This window comes from Oryzias latipes, chromosome 8 (genome assembly GCF_002234675.1).
Source record: "Oryzias latipes chromosome 8, ASM223467v1".
NCBI classification, from domain to species: Eukaryota; Metazoa; Chordata; class Actinopteri; order Beloniformes; family Adrianichthyidae; genus Oryzias; species Oryzias latipes.
Genome location: NC_019866.2, coordinates 21,960,360 through 21,976,966, shown reverse-complemented (window position 1 = coordinate 21,976,966; position 16,607 = coordinate 21,960,360). Strand labels below are relative to the sequence as shown.

The 16,607-nt window shown below is 41.8% G+C and overlaps 1 protein-coding gene across 1 annotated transcript in view; it reads left to right on the top strand.

The window, feature by feature from the left end:
• The first annotated feature begins 2,153 nt into the window (after positions 1 to 2,153).
• The window catches only part of LOC101159676 (serine/threonine-protein kinase N1), a 43,562-nt gene continuing 29,108 nt past the window's right edge, over positions 2,154 to 16,607 (top strand). Inside the window, exon 1 of the mRNA XM_023957994.1 lies at positions 2,154 to 2,601. Coding sequence (XP_023813762.1) covers positions 2,578 to 2,601 — 24 coding nt within the window. The 5' untranslated portion in view covers positions 2,154 to 2,577. The remainder of the gene's footprint in view (positions 2,602 to 16,607) is intronic.

Below are 16,607 nucleotides of genomic sequence, written 5' to 3'. Positions count from 1 at the left end.
TTGTTTCTCGTCTTCCAGAAGGTGTCCTCCATGCTAGTGCTTGGTATGTTCAGAGTATGGAACTTGAAAAGAATATATTACAATCTAATATATAATAAATTCGAATATTTCAAAATATACTTCTGTTTTTGAGTGTTCTTTTATTTATTTTTTGAACTAAAGGTGGAGACGTAAAAAATCGACTTTTATAAAACCCCTTAGGCAGAAGAAGTCAGAAAATAAATATTAACTTTCATTTTTAATTGCCAATATGCTTGGATTTGACTGTTTCCCTCAGTACTATGTATATAAATTAAGGCTTTATTATTGCCTCCCTCTGAGATTACAGTTGAGGATGCTGCAGTCCCTGCTCCTCTGAGGTCAGTGCATTTTTATTCACTCATTAATGCATCAGCGTTGCTGTGCAGCACAGAGCGGTTGAGTCTGCACATTGAAAAAATTACATGACCTCATCATAAAAGGATGACATTGGGACTTGAGACAACTGGTTACAAATTTAAGCAGAGTTCTGCATGTGAGCCTTGAAAATGTAAGAGTTTAGTAGAATCTATGAATATATGCAGCACATATGACTTCCTGTCAGGTTTTTATTGATAAACAGTAAACAGTGTGTCCTTATAAAGCGCTTGTCTACCTTGATTAGTGCTTTACAGTCCTATAACTTATAACCACCAGGAGCATGGGGGTTAACAAACAAAAGTAATCCTGGACTTCAGGAAGGGCAAAGCAGATACGCCCCCCCCCCCCCCCACACACACACACACACACTGTACATAAATGAGGACGGTGTGGAAAGGGTCCATTCTATTTGCATCCTGGGCATGCAGATCACTGAAGACCTCTCCTGGACTATAACCCTGGTGGCAGTAAGAAAGGCCTAGCAGCCATCCTGAGCGTAATCCGGAGGGGGAACCTGGAGAAGAAGTTGCTGGTGACCTTCTGCAGACAGAAAAGTGCTGCAGAAGGCAATAAACACAGAAAATCACCGGCTCCCCCTTGTCCAGCCTAAAGGACTCTTGCTACCAAACTAGAACCTAAGACATCATCCAGGTCTCCCTCCATCCCAGAAACCACCAGTTCCAGCTGCTCCTGCAGGATGGCGCTGCAGGTCTCACAAGGCAAACGGACTGAAAGACTTTTTTGTCTTCCCAGAGCTGTCAACCCACTGAACAAAAAATAAGAGCTCTAAGAAAACCACTGGGTCTCCTTATCAACATGTGCAATGTTTGGTTCAGAAATGAAGTTCACAATTCAACTATTTTATATTTTTATATTTTACATTTTATATTTAAAATGCCTTTTTATTTCCAACCCTGACTTTTTTATATATTCTTTTTAAACAACATCCTAATTGTCGATACAATGGCAAAAAAGGAAATTCTGATTATGGAGCAGGTATTGCACTTTTTTTTTTAAGGAAATATGTTTCCTTGTAAACTTCTAAATTAGACGCTTAAAACCATTTATTAAATAAACCTCAATGAAAGAAAACAACAGATTATTGACTTTATTTGTCCAAAGTCGTGAAAATGTCTTTTAAAATTGATTTTCAAATTAAAAATGTGAAAAGCAAAAAAATATAATGAAATAAAAAGAATTACAACGAATTAATCTTTACAAGTAATTAGTATCAGGAGTAATAATTAGTTGTTTGTCATTTCTGCTCCAGAGTTCCTATTGGCTCATCTGAAGACGTCACGGCACTTACCTTTCTAACATCTTAGGAGCCGCTCGCTATAATGTAATTGTATCCTGTAAAAAAACGTTTCACTTTGGAAAAGCAGGCTGCTGCTGACGTCTTAACCACATGGCAGGATGACTTTGAAATGCAATCAACAGGTTGCGGCAGGAGGGCGCTACACTGCTGCGGTTCAGTTTGCGGCTCCATCAAGTTACAGGAAGTTAGCTACGGCTGCAGAGCAGCCTCGCGAGGGTGTTTTCAAGATAAAAGCACTGCCTCCTCAAAAGTAACAATTTTAACCACAGTTGGAGAATACGAGCAATTTATTTTTCTGATTTAAATATCTGAGAAGCAAAAATTAATGTAAAATGAAGAACGTAGAAAGATTGTGGGCAGCTAGAGTAAATCGAACGTTTATTTTGAAAGTGCCAGACGGAAGTGGTAGGAACATCCTCTCTCTTCGCATCTCTCACCGGTTCTCTCAGCCCACCACCAGAGAGGAGCGCCGGGGAGGACGACCCGGCTGTTGAGCGGAGCTGTGGTGGTTCCGGGCGGGCTTTGGTTCTCCTGACCATGAAACGGAAGCCCAGCGGCGGCGCCCGTCCTCCCGCCTCCGGACACCCCCTTCCGCGCTGATGCGGACCACCGTCCGAGAGTTGACATCCTGCCGCCGGGAGGTGATGGAGTCCTCTCCCCTCTGCGCCTCATGAATTAATGACTCGACTCTGTCTGTGCCCTAAACCCTGGCACGACCGAATGTATTATTTTGAAAATTAAAGATTCATTAATGTGAAGGACTATTGACTCACCGGCGGACTTAACCCAGCATTTCTGCGATGATTTGAGGCTATAACCTGCGATAATAAACATCAGCTGAAGCCGTCTAATAACTGGGGATGGCCAACAACAACGAGCTGCAGGTGAGTTTCCCCAACTTTTGAGCCAAACCTGAGGGATTTAACCACCTTTTCTCCATGTTTAATGGGCCATACATTAACAAATAAACTCACTTCTGCATTCTGAAGGTTAACCTTTCATTGCTCAGCATAGTTTTCTGCTGTGCTCAACACATGGAAACCACACAGACACTGACTGCCTCAGCCTGGCACTGACTATCTGGTGAGAAGTAACCCCCAATCCCTCAGTTTAGGCTCCAACCTCCTCCTGTGATGTGCCATGAAAGCGGTTGTGGGGTCAGGGGGTCGGCTGTTGGTTACACCGGTGTCAGATCCACTCACAACAGGAGGGACTTGTCAAAAATGGACAAAGCTTTTGTGCTTACAGTTATGACTACATGCAAGCTTTGTTTTATGAATGTGTTGCTTTGGACCAAAGCTATGAAGATGTTGGTGGAAACGCTTGATTGACGTGTGATGTTCAGTAATTATTAGGGATGTGTAAACGATTCGCTTTCCCTGTATGATTTGGGTCAAACCGTAATTTTGGGGTCAGGCTTTTATTTGAGTTTAATTTTACAAGACAACGCCAAAAACGTAAAATAAAACACTCTTTGAAATGTACTAATAAGTCATGTAGAAAAACTTTTATTTGGTTTATGCTAAGCTTGATGTGATGTAATAAAAGCAATCAATGATCAATCCACCTTACACACGTGTGTGACACTTTTAACATAGACGTGCTGGTATGCAGTAGGATGCAACGATTCACTTTCCCCATAATTTGGTTCAGTAGTGGTTTGGTTTATCCCTGTGTCTTGCTGAATCCAGCTTTTAGTCGTACAGTGCTGCTCTGGCAGTTGTTGTGACAACTCGGTTCTGCGTTACGGGGAACGAGGAAAGCCCCTCCTGTTTTTCGTGGAAAGTCTGATGTGGGCTGACAAGAAGTGCTCAGACTTTCAGAAACGCAGAGGAACTTTTAACCCAATTTACAATCAGTTGATTGGCTGTTCAGCCCCTTTTTAAGGGTCACGGGGTTGCTGGAGCCTATCCAATTGGGCGATAGGATAGGATAGTTCTCCTGTCTATTACAGGGCTCTTCAGATCTGCATAAAAGTGATTTAAGCAGACTTAAAATGCTCACTGAGGGCTGTAGAATCTGAGATGAGATTCTCTAATCATTTGTTCTATTAGGTGAGTTAAAAGCTTGTTTCTGGAAGAACGGAAGACCAACTTCAAATCTTTGAATCGTAACAGACTGAGACCCGAGTCTCAGCCTCACACTGATAAATCCGATTTTTACCATCTCAAGTCACTGATTGAATATTTATGATGGTTTAGAGAAGCTGATTCATGCCTCCGTCTCCTGTCTGCTCTTCAGCAAACTGCAGCTCATTTACAGCACTGCTGCCAGAGTTTGGACCAGAACCAGAACCGATCACATCCCTCCTGCTCTCAAATCCTCACACTTGAAGTCCAGTTTTTGGAGGTGCTACTACGACTAGTGTTTAATCATTGAATGGCGTAGAACCTAAAGCACTTAACGGATGTGCTTGTGGCACCAAAATCCTGGAAACAGTTAGTTAGTAGAACCTAAAGTCAGAACCAGAACCAGGCAGGATGGAGCGGCTCTCAGCTGCTATGAAGGAGCTGAAACCATCAACCAGAGCATTTGTTTATTTCTGGTTACGTCCAAACATTTTGCAAAGAGGGCCAGATTTGGATTATTTAATGAAAATGTTATTGCAATTGAATACTTTTCTTTTTTTTCCCACAAAAACAGGTAGATGTCTAAACACATTATTACCCGAGTTACTGTGAATTTTATATTTGAAGATCAGAAATACTTCACATTGAGTTTTATGACAGGAGCCTGCGGGCCGCTGGAAATTTGAATGCAGTCTTTGCAGACTTTGGACATCCTCTAAAGGTATCTAAAGGTATCATGCGTATTTCCTAATATGGTAGAAAGAATAACTTCCTAAAATCTAGACCTTTGCCTATTCTTTTTTTAGTCTAGAGTTTATGTTTCTGTTGAAAACTGTTTCGGACAAGGACCGCTGTAACAGTTGGGTGATTTCCGAGCTGCAGTGAATGCATCAGACGTGTCGCTCAACACTACCGGCCTCCTTCTATTCTAGATTTCCGTTTTGTTACTTGGACCGGGTGTGTGGCGTCCATCAGCTGAAGGGGGAACAGCTATCGCTGGAGAATGAGCAAATCAGGAGAATCCCGGTTTAGAGATTCTCGGCTGGGTTTCATTTCTTTGCACATGCGTCACTGCAGCACCTTGAACAGCTGTCTGGCTGAATCTGCCCCTGAACTCTTTTCTACTGCAACAGCCTCATCCTCAGTGGGTCAAAAGTGGGTTGGGGTTATTGAGATCACTGGGCCACCCTGGTAATGACCACAGGTTCAACCGGCATGTGACGATGTCCCTCACCTGATTACTGTGTCCTCCATCAATCAGCAGGCGGGAACCAATCCCCAGTCTCCTCTTGCTGGATCCATCAAGAAGCATTACAGAAACGACCCAATTCTCACTCCTCCCCCCATCTGTCAAAAAGCCATTATCCCTTCACGGCCAGAAAGAGACTATTAGTGTAAAACGTAGATAAACTAGCCGGACTTCCCCTCTTCTTCTGAGCGCTCTCATTGATCCGCAGCCTGTTTATGTGTTGGCCAACCTCTCCTTCAGATGGCTTTAAAGAATGTAAATGAGGCCTGAAGCGCTGATTCAATAACACACACTTTGAGGACGGCGTGCTCTCTACCGCCGCCCTCTCATGAATTCTTTATTTCACCCGGTTTCCTGTGGTTATTCTGCTTAAGAGGCTCATCTGAAAAGTAGCTGCTACTCTAAGAGAGGAGGAGGAGGAGGAGGAGGAGGAAGAGGAAGAGGAGGAGGAAGCCACATTAGTTGTTGGTTTTATGTACTCACTGGTGTCATGCATAGTCTCTAGCTGCCATGGAGAGTAGGTTTAGGGGGCCGTGGACCTCATTCATCCTGGATAATTTTGTGTGTCCCAGGAAGCAAACTGTGTTTCCAGTTTGCTGGAAAGCAATTTTTTAATGAACTCCTGCCGCTCTGCAGGAACTATGTCCTAGAAAATTACTCAGATTGTTTCGATTTTGGCTAAAAACTGCACAATTAAAATACCACTGGGAACACAAAAGGTGATTGGAGTGGGACTTTAATGTTTTAACAGCCGTAACGAGGAGCAATGATCATGGAGGAAACCGGTGGCCCTCAGGATCCACGAGCTGCTGGTCCGTTAGATCGCTTTCTGTCCTAAAACGTCATCTCCAGCTGATAAAGCCGATTGAATGATTGCAAATCTTTGGCTGGTTGCTAAAGGGTTTGGTCATGTCGGCGTGCTTTACAGCTCAAACAATGGCGAAACAGCTGACTAGTTTCTGTCCGTGTGCCGGCGGAGGAAAAAAGAGGAAGATGAAAATGAGGATGTGCACTGATTCAAACACAGCTTTGAAAAAAGATTACATTCAAATAAAAAACAGGCTATTCTTTATTGAAAATCAGTGTTTATAAACACATTGTTGTTGATGTGAATTATATTGAAATATATTTATAGATATATAATGTCTGGGTTTTGGATCTCAGTAATATTCACTTTAGAAAATTGGTAGAAGGACACGAAAAAGCGCTTTACAATTAAAACAAAAAAAACACAATATATTTAAATAAAAGCCCAACCCACCATTCAGGCTTCCCACTCCCCTCCGTTAACCCATATGACCCATGACCCCACACTCAATGAATACTAATATAAGTAACTTCTACAAGAAATGTAAGGCTTGGTTCTGCTGTGAGGTAACAGTATTTGGGAATCTCTTCATACCAGGAGCCAGCTTGGCCGTAGGAACATCGCCACAGTGCCCACCCAGACCGGGACAGCAGTGGGGTCCACTCCACAGCCGTGAGGCTGCAAAGTGAAACTCCCGCTGCCCCAGCAGGGCGACAACCGCCGACCAAGCAGGAAAGCGCAGGGAGAAAAGATCCCCACTGGGGCTAAAATCATAGTACGGTGCTAGAATTAAATACTTTACATAAGATGTATGTAAAAACATAAAATTGAGAACAAGATTAAATGCATACAGCATAATTAAATAGATAGAATAATAAGTATTAAAACTAATAGAATAAATATGCAGATTCGATCAACTAAAAGCATAATTAAAAAGTTAGGTCTTGAGCCTTTTCTTAAAAACTTCTACAGTCTCTGCAGGCCTCTGATCATATTTTGAGGACTTACTATTCTATTTTCAAAGTCTTTGCACGGCGTTCCTTTCTCTGCTTTCTTTCTCATAACGCTAACGCTGCCCCACCTGACTCCTTATGATCCAACGCATGAACAGAGTCAATTTTTCAGTTCAACACATGAGGTGAACAAAATGCACAAAAATTAAATGTAGACACTTACAAAATGGAAATATTTTGTGACAGCTACAGGTGATGCACCAAAAATGCTTTTTTTGTCTCTTAAAACATGGCAGTCAGTGTAAAGTTACTTCTGACACCAACCCCCAGTGGTGGTTTAAGGAACTCCCACATTTGGCACTTCCTTGTTTGGATCAAATTTGGAAGGTGGGGGGTTTCTACCAAACATTTTGGGGATTTTGCACAAAATCTGATAAACCAACAATCCTCAATGAAATCCAACATTTTACAGCCAACATGAACCCTATCTGACCTCCCACTCTGGCTGGAGGACTCATGTTAAGGGGGCGTCTAAGGTTGAAAATAATTTAGACGTTTCTGTAATCACATTTATTCACAAAACCTAAAAACCACAAGGGCATTTTATAAGGACACAACGAGAATATTTAAAATTCAGTGAACCTTGAACATTTTTGGGAATGCTTGGGCTACACTCTGGTTATGGGCACCTCCCAGGTTTTAACTGCTTCTTGCTGTTTGATCTAAGGCTACGTTCACACTGCAGGCTGAAACGACCCAATTCCGATATTTTTGCTCCTATGCGACCTGTATCTGATCTTTTCACGATAGTCTGGACAACACAGATTTGATCTTTTCAAATGCGACCCAGGCCACTTGGGTATTTGGTCCTGAATCCGATACGTATCCGATCTTTTGAAATGGGACCTCCGTCTGAACGGCCAGGCCACATGATTCCGAACCGTACGTCATCGATACGCTACAAACTTCATAATTCTGCGTTGAAGTAGGCGGGAACGAGAACATAAACATAAGCATTGGACGATGCTGCTCAGACCAGTCAGTGGAAAGCAAGCCAGGTCACCGATTTGATTGATATTTGGGGTGACACCTCTATTCAGGCCAAACTCGAGGGCTCTCATTGCAACCGGGCGGTTTTTGAAAATGTTTCCAGCGAAATGGCCGAGCGACTTTTTTTCCTTTCCGACCGTGGTCAGAAGCGCGGGGGAGATCTTTTCCAGGGCCAAAGGCAGATCCTCCTCCGGGGTTCACTTCCCCCTTTGGACCCTCAGATTCTCCAGAGCGGGTTAATAAAGAGTCAATAGCATTTATTTTGGGGGAAGCCTTCTTTTATTACCGTTCTCCTTCCTTCGTAACACACAACACCAATGCGCGCACCCGACACACTTCTGCCCCCCCCCCCACACACACACACACACACTCCCTCCGGCGCTCTACGCGCTCTCTCCTCTCTCTTATTACACACACAGTGGGTACAGATGATCCTGGCTCCATTGCCTTCTTGAAATGAGAAGATTGTAATTGTGCTGGCTCCTTTGTGAAAACAAATGTAATAATGCAAAAAGAGCTCCGCTGTTGACAACACTGTTGTTTACATCCATTGTTAACGTTAGCTTCTTCCGCAAACAACGAGTGACGTCGTTCACCGTTGAGTTCTCTTCTGCGCATGTGGGTCACTTCTGGGTCATTTCATGGTCACACAGGAGATCACAAAAATTTGCATTTAACAGAAATGTGAACGGCCTTGCAAAAAAATCAGATTTTTTTCAAAAAATCGCAATTGTGCATTAAGCCCTGCGGTGTGAACGTAGCCTAAGAAGCCCAGTTTTCCAAATCAACTCTTGGTTTTAAAGGTATTGATCTAATATAATTTATAAGTCGTATGCTGTTCACAATAAAGGAGCTTATAGAATCAGAATTCAACAGCCCATTGAGACGACTATTGTTATAAAATTGGGCTATATAAATAAAATGGATTTGAATTGAATTGAACAGAACCATCGTTGTTATGCAGGTGGAGTCCGATCGGAAACTGAAGTAGAGAGGAGGGGGTTGTCTGTGTGACCCAGTTGTGGTTACTTGATGCACTGAGGTGTGCTGTAGCCACGCAGGAGTCATGTGATATCCCGTTGAAGCGGTGTTGGTCGGAGGCTTCATGGGAGCAGCCAGTGTCGGTTCTGTCAGTCCACAAGCTGTGGAAGTGAGAAGAAAAACAGTCATTGTAACCCGTGGAGACACTTGCAGGGTGGCCTGAACTCTGAGCTTTGAACTGTAACCCTAACTGCTGCTTTTGTTGTACTTTAAATCCATTTCTGGGCTGCTGGAACAGGGTTAGCATGAGCAGCCAGATGCCATTGTTCGCACAGAGTTTTTTTTACCCGCTATTAACAATACTCAGGATATAAAGAAAGTCATAGCTGGGGGAGTATAAATATCTCATAAATTTCTCAGTCTACGTAGAAAAATGTTTGAAGAAAAAGGGAGAATTGTATGGGGATTGGAAGTTTTGTCCTTGAAGAAGTCACTTTCAGCTGCTTTTATGGGATAAGTTACAAAAAATCCTTTGTGATTTGCTTGACCTTTTTCTTGGCTTAATTAAGTAAATTGCAACTTGTTACATCACTCAAACTTCTCCAAAAAACGGTCACGATAGTTTCAATCAATTTCTAGCTGCAGAAAATTCTAATTCTGTTCCTTTTTTGACCTTTTATATCCATTTTGTGTAAAATCCTGCTGTTTCTTCATTATGGCTAATTTAAGACGCTTTGGGAGCTAAATTGCTTTCGCTCTAATGTTCTACTGTGAGTCTGCAAAAGAAAGAAGGAATTATATTGTGGTCATAAGACTTCAGTTTAGTTATAAAGCGCCCATTTACAGTCATGGCTGTTTCAAGATACTACACAAAAGCAAAAATATCCAACTTAGATAATCTTTTTATGGTTGTTATAGTTTATTTCGGTCCAGATCTTTCTTAAGAGACTTTATTGTTTGAGTGTTGTTTTATTCCCAGACATAAAAATAAGATACAAGCACTAATGTCTTTAAACTATGCCTTAAGTCTTGTAAATTGGGTTACATCTACAATTTAATAGATAAGTGCAGCTGAGTTTTGTCATCTAGACTTTTCTCTGGAATTTGTGCAGTTTTTACCTTCAACACATGAAGGAAAAGGCTTTTTGGCTTTGTGGCACAGAACTCTGGTCTGCTGAAACATGTTAGAAAGTAAAATGAATGACTCCGCCCATTAAATGACATCACTGCATCAAAGACACCAAACTTGACACAGTAGAGCTGTCAGACTCAAAAATATTCATAGAAACTCAAACCATAAGGAGGTTTACAATACTGAGACGTAAAAAAAGTTTGTAGTTTAAATGATGACAATTTTCCAAACTCCTATTTTACCTTCAGTCTGTCTGCAGGTGAAAAATAAGCAAACAAAATATCAAGGCTGTAAATCCCTCAGTGAACCCATAGAGTGAAAATTTTAATGCTATGGGCATGCAGTAAGCGACAGGTCATAACAAACACTTATGCAGAACGCAAGGGTGAAGTAAGGGTGACATAGGTGAGACGCAGGCGTGTGGTATGAATTCTTTTTTTTTTAGACCCCCCCCTTCACTGTGAAAGGGGCCCACAAGTGCCGGGGACCTAGGTGGGAACTCATTGTGTGACTTTAGGAAAAAATTAGGAAATAAGATGATCAGAATGTAGTTTGTGTGGACATCCTCCTGGCCTCCTTTGGGTACCTACATTTGTTCCCATGATCGTAAAAATTGCAGGTTCGATTCTCGCCTTGCACGCCCATGAGTCGATGCGTCCTTGGGCAAGACACTGAACCCCACCATGCCTCTGGTGGTAAGCGGGCGCCTGTGTTCGGCAGCCGCCACCAGTGTGTGAATGTGTGTGTGACTGGGTGAATTGGACTGTGACTGTAAAACGCTTTGGGCCTTGTAGGTAGAAGAGCGCTATATAAGAATAGACCTTTAACGCCATAGATTTGTACACATGCAAATTTGTACACATTTGTACACATTTGTTCATATGCACACCTAGGTCATTAGTCAATAAAGAGGCAGTACTTGCACCTTACTAAAAGCAGGGATGTCCAACTCCAGGCGTCGAGGAATGGACTCCTGCTGGTTTTCCAGAAATCCTGCCTTCTACTAAAAACTTCCATCAGGCGTGTTTAGCCAGTAAAGCACTTCAATGGCAGGTTGGTTGGATAATATGTTGGCCCCTCGAGGCCTGGATTTTGACACCTCTGGAACAGAGTGTGACATACGGATATGTCATGAATGAGTACAACTTACATGAGTAATTGTGTGATACACTTACCACATGCACAAAAAACCGTATGTTCCATTTTGATGACGTCCCTTAAGGTGGACGAAGGAGCTTCAAGGGAACTGCAAGACACACCTGTGCTCCCCTTAAAATGCTGCCGCTCCTCTTGACAGCCCTCCATGGGCAGGGACAACCCAAAAACCTGTACGAGTGCATGTGACTAAGGATCTAGATGGATCCACGAGAAATGTATAGAACGTTTCAAGATGATTCCAGAAACCAAGGTTTGTCTTTTCAGACAATCACCAGAATGAAGGTCTGATGGTAAAAAAAAAGGCATATAACTTAAACACGTTCACTGCGGAGGTTTAACGCTTGTCTGGGGCAGAACACAGGCTTATGTCATTAAAACATATAATCTGTTAGCGAGGGTGACGGATATAAAAGAAAATAACTTTATAAATACAATTATTTTACAGAGATTACAAAAAATGTGTGGGGGAAAAAGTATATTTGAGTAACTTCAGAGGGGTTGAATTTTATTTTGTTTCACAGAGACATTGTGAAGAATTTTGGGAGATTCTGTTGGTTTTTTTCTCCCTATGGACGGCATCCCTAGGGAAGAGGGATAATCATGTGCTTCATAGAGTGGACCTCTTACCCCCCCCCACCCACCCTGTCATAATCATTATTAATCTTCCCTGCCCATTACCATCAGGCCTGCACAACCGTTCCATTACACCGTGGTGCTCTTTCCACTCGCCGTGTCCAGCACCAGCCGCTGTTTCGGACTCGCTTGAATATTTCATTAGTGTAAAGCGTCTGCGTCAAAGTAGGTCATTGAGTCATTAGAGTGAGCAGTAAGACACAGATCAACACAGCAGGACATCTTCATAACTGCAGATTTAAGCACATGTTTGATTTTGCTGGTGAAATCTCCGGTGAACATCGACGCCTGAATTGGACAACATCAGAGCTTGGATTGGTCCCAGGAAGTGGGGGGTGTGGTAATGGTTCCAACCCTGTAGTGGATGCAGCTCATTCATTTTTAAGGCTGCCTTTTTCTGGAGAGGATTCAGAGCTTGTGGACAATTGGGGTTTTGTTGAACCACATGGGTTGGTTACTTACTGCGAACTGAACAAAAAGAAGTAAGAAAGTTCCAAAGCCGACTAAGAATTGGTTGAGAGTTGGGGGACAGTCATAAAAGAGAGGGGACACAGTTGCTAAGGAGGCGAACTCTTGAACAAATAAATATCCAAACTGCTTTTAGGTTTAAGGTCCACACCTAAAAGCAGGCTTCCACGTCCATCCATCCTTCTGTTAGTCTGTCCATGTGTTCATTTCCAAACCTACTTCCCTGTTTGGTGTCACGGTGATGCCCGAGCCTACCTAGCCACTGAAGGGAAAAGGTGAGGTATGCCCTGGACAGTTCAACAGTTCTCCCTGTTCCTCTGGTGTGAATGTAGGATTATCCTGATGATAAAGGAGTAAAGACGAACCTAATTAGGTGAAATTTACAGTAAAAAAGAAAAACCCCACAACAGGAATCCACAAACCTCTAAGTTCGTTCCACTTCAGTTTTCTCTCCACTCTCAACAGTGCAGTGTGAAAGCAGTGTTCCCAGTTTGCTGGACTATGCCAATGTGAAAGGTCTCCTAAAGTTGGATCACAGTACTTTGACGCCTGGATGTGGACTTATTTAACGCAACATCTTGCTTATGTAGTTTTCTAGCTGTTATTTGCACATTTACTGTTGTATTTCTAGGAAGCGTCTGTTCATTCTTCGTATTTTGCTCCAATTTATGCCAGAATTGAGCTGACTCATGTGTCTGAAAAAAACACAAATATGTTGATTATCGTTGAGGTTGATGATTAAGATAGTGGTGATTCAGATGACTAATGACTGTTTTGATGATGGTAGTGGTTAGCATGCTCACCTCACAGGGCGAAGGTTCTGGTTCAAATCCCAGCTGGGTCCTTTCTGTGAGGTGTTTGCATGTTCTCCTCATGCATGTGTGGGTTCTGTCCCAGAAGTCAAAACACACGTCTCATAGGTGTGTTGGTGACTCTAAGTTGCCCCTTAAGTGTGCATGTGAAAGTGTGTGATTGTGTGGCCCAGTAGTGGATTGGCAATCATCCACCTTCACTTAACAGGGCCTGGGATAGGCTCCAGCAACCCCATGACCCCGAAAGAGAGGAGGCAGATTTGGAAGAAGGATGGATGACTGCTTCATGTGGTTTTGTTTTGGCTCTCAAACCCTGTCACTGAGCTTTAAGGAAGTCTGTTCTGTCTTCCAAACCATGAAGGGCCTCATTAGTTTTTGTCTGCACAACACAGTCATCCACCTTGCTGCCATGCAGGTGGTGCTCACTGAAGCCTTCAGAAAACAGCAGGTTATGTCTGCAGGAGTCTCGTCTCATAGTTTTGATAAACTCAGTTCTTTTTTTTAATTATTATTGACTGATTTTGTTTTACCCTGAAGAGCAACTACCTCTAGACTTTATGGACTACCGTCCTGCTGAAGAAGTCCTTCAGCGTCTCTTTTTTTCCTTTTGATCTCAGCCCGTTTTATGCACAGCAGAGGAGAATTCTGCTCTGTTTTATCCCTCAGACTCCAAACAGAGCACCTGCTTGTTGCTGCCGCACACACAATGGACAATGCCGGGTACACAAACACATTTACTGAGGTCTCTTGATGGTATAGACTATCTCACAAAGACACCATTCATGCCGACGCGCCGCAGCACACAGATGTGCACACCAGCGCTCACAAGACCCTCTTCTTCTCGGGGTTCCTCCGCCTCGTCCACATGATGCCTCCCATCAAAGCAGCACATGTTAAGCAACACTGCACTTTTCACAGCGGCAAAAGGAGATTTGCCATCAGAATTTCTCAGAATATGAGGGATTTTCAGGGATTATCAGGCAGTTGACACACAGTCCAAGGTACACTGCTTAAACTGTTAACGCATTCACGTAAAGGCAGGAAAAAGGATTCAATAGTCACATGTTTTAGTGTAAATCTTTTTATTTTAGCTATAAATTGAATTCGTAATCCAGAGTTAATTTTAAAACATGTGAGGTGGGATATTCCGATGAAGAGATTTTTTTCAAGTCACACTCAGATGAGACGATTTCTCCGTCTTCTGCTGGGATTACGGTACTTCAGAGTTGCTGCGAAATAAATAAATCAATAAAAAAACTAGTGGTAGATTAATCACATCCCATCGACGAAGTGGACATCCAGCTGCTGAGATTCAATCACATGCTATGTGTTCATGGATCACCAGTTGTATCCTCATCGCAATATTGATCACTAACATGGCAAGTTTTCCTCATATCGTGCAGCCCTACTTTAGATCCATTATAATTGTCATCATTTTATTTTCTCTTTGAGATTGGAAAAGGTGTTCCTCAGCTCCACAACAGCTGTACTTTAACCTCTGTTGGGTGTTTGTAGAAGCTGAGCTTTTTGGAGAATCCGACTTCAAATGGTCCTGTTGGTTCCAAAACCACAAGCTTCTGTCCTTTCTCGAACACAGTTATTGTTTAAGAAAAGCCGGCATTCTGTGACATCACATCCTGCCAAGATAGCTATGACCAAACCGCTAAAAAAAATGGGTTTAACTTTAGAAATATATAGAAATATATATATATAGAAATATAGAATTCTTGGAGTTATAGCTCTGATCTTAAATCCTTCGGCTGGAACACCAGTGAATGTGTCCTCTTTTTTTTCAGTTTTAGTCTCAGATTATGCTGCCCACACTCCCCCATAGGGAGAGGTCTGTCCCTGATGTGTTTATGCTGCCTGATCAGACCAGCAGACCACCCTGAAGCTCATTAGAGCAATCAGATTGAAAGTCTGCCCTCATCTCCCGCTATCACCTATCACTACGCTATTACTGGTAGAGTGGTAATCTCCGTTTTTATCTGCAGATGGGATAATCTGGCAGATTATTAAAGACAATCACAGGGGGAAATGTTTTTTTAAATTTTTTTATGCATTGATATCAAAACTTGAACAACATTACATAAAATCATGAATGTTAGTAAATGCTTTAATCGGACTGATAAGCGTGGAGTCATTTGGAAATGCAGCTCCTCCATGTTTTATTTGGAATAATTAGAGCTGGATGTAAAACAATGTCTTTGAATCGATGCAAATTGATGCAGAAAACTTGTTTTTCTGTTACTTTTAAAAATAGACTTCCTCATTTTAAGTTCTGCCATTATTTTGTCTGTACTACAATAACTTAAAGCAAAATTTGTTTGCAAGCAAAACAGTTAAAAAGTTATCAAACATTAAATGAAGGAGAATCAGATCATAAGTAATTTTAACCATATATGTGCCTATTTATGAATAGTAGCAATTCTAAATTCTTTATTTTTTAAGTGATTCATATCTTGAAAAGATCTGATTTTTCTACGTATTTTTATTTTATTTTATTGTCTTTTCCTTTGTTTTGTTGCTGGAATTGCTTGAAATAAATCGAATCAATCAATTTACCAAAAAACGTCATGTTAAATGAAAAGTCCTAATAAGTCAAACTCTGTCAGGATGACACGACAGCTGATTTTAAACGCCCTCCATGTGAATCATAAAGATGAACTACACTTTTGCATCTGTTTTTGTACATTTACCGGCAATTCAGTTGTTTTATTCTTTTGCATGCCTGAACAGCAGATTGATAGACTTTTCGTTTTTGTATCATAGCTTTTTATGACTTAGAGTTTTCTTTACATCTAAATGATTACAGTGCAAATGTCCCTTTAGAACCTATCGTTTGGCTTACATTTCACCAAAACACTTCTGACCTCTCAGACTTGTTCTATCACTTTACAGCAGCCAGAATAAAAGCCCTTCTCACTAAGAAGTCTATAAAAACCAAAATCCATGAATTCTTTGTGCTGGGTTAAAGGTCATCATCCAGTTTAAAAAATGTTTAATGAATTTAGTAGTTCTTGACGTTAAAAGTCTAATTTTGATTAGAAATGATTGGATTTTATTCATCCTAATTAACCTTAGACTGGTTTGATGATTCATGGAATAAAATGTCCAAGTGGTACAAATCTGGCGAATCTTGCTCCAGTTTTCTTTCACAGTCCTGTTCCTATAAACGAGAGACTTTGGGGTCGTATATTTCTGGTCGGGCACAAACCGCATTCATTCACGTCGCCTCCATGATCGCTTTTGAACTGGTTGGCCCTTCCGTTCTCTTTAAAAGGACGCCATCCACATGTCACTACCAAATCGGAGTCCCTGATTGGTCAAAGTTCAATGGGTTTAACTTTCAGCGTGTGTTCAGCTGCCGCACGTTTTGTAAGCAGAGCCTGAAAACTCACGTAAAAACGGGAAGCCTGAAACCCAAATTCCCAGCCCGGTGGGAATGATTTAGGATAAAGCCAAAAACCATCAGAGGAATTTTTGAAAACCAATACTGTATACGTAGATGACTTTCTGTCACGTCAGCAACTTTCAGTTCTGCTGGAATTGAAACATTTTTGTTTTTTGTTCGATC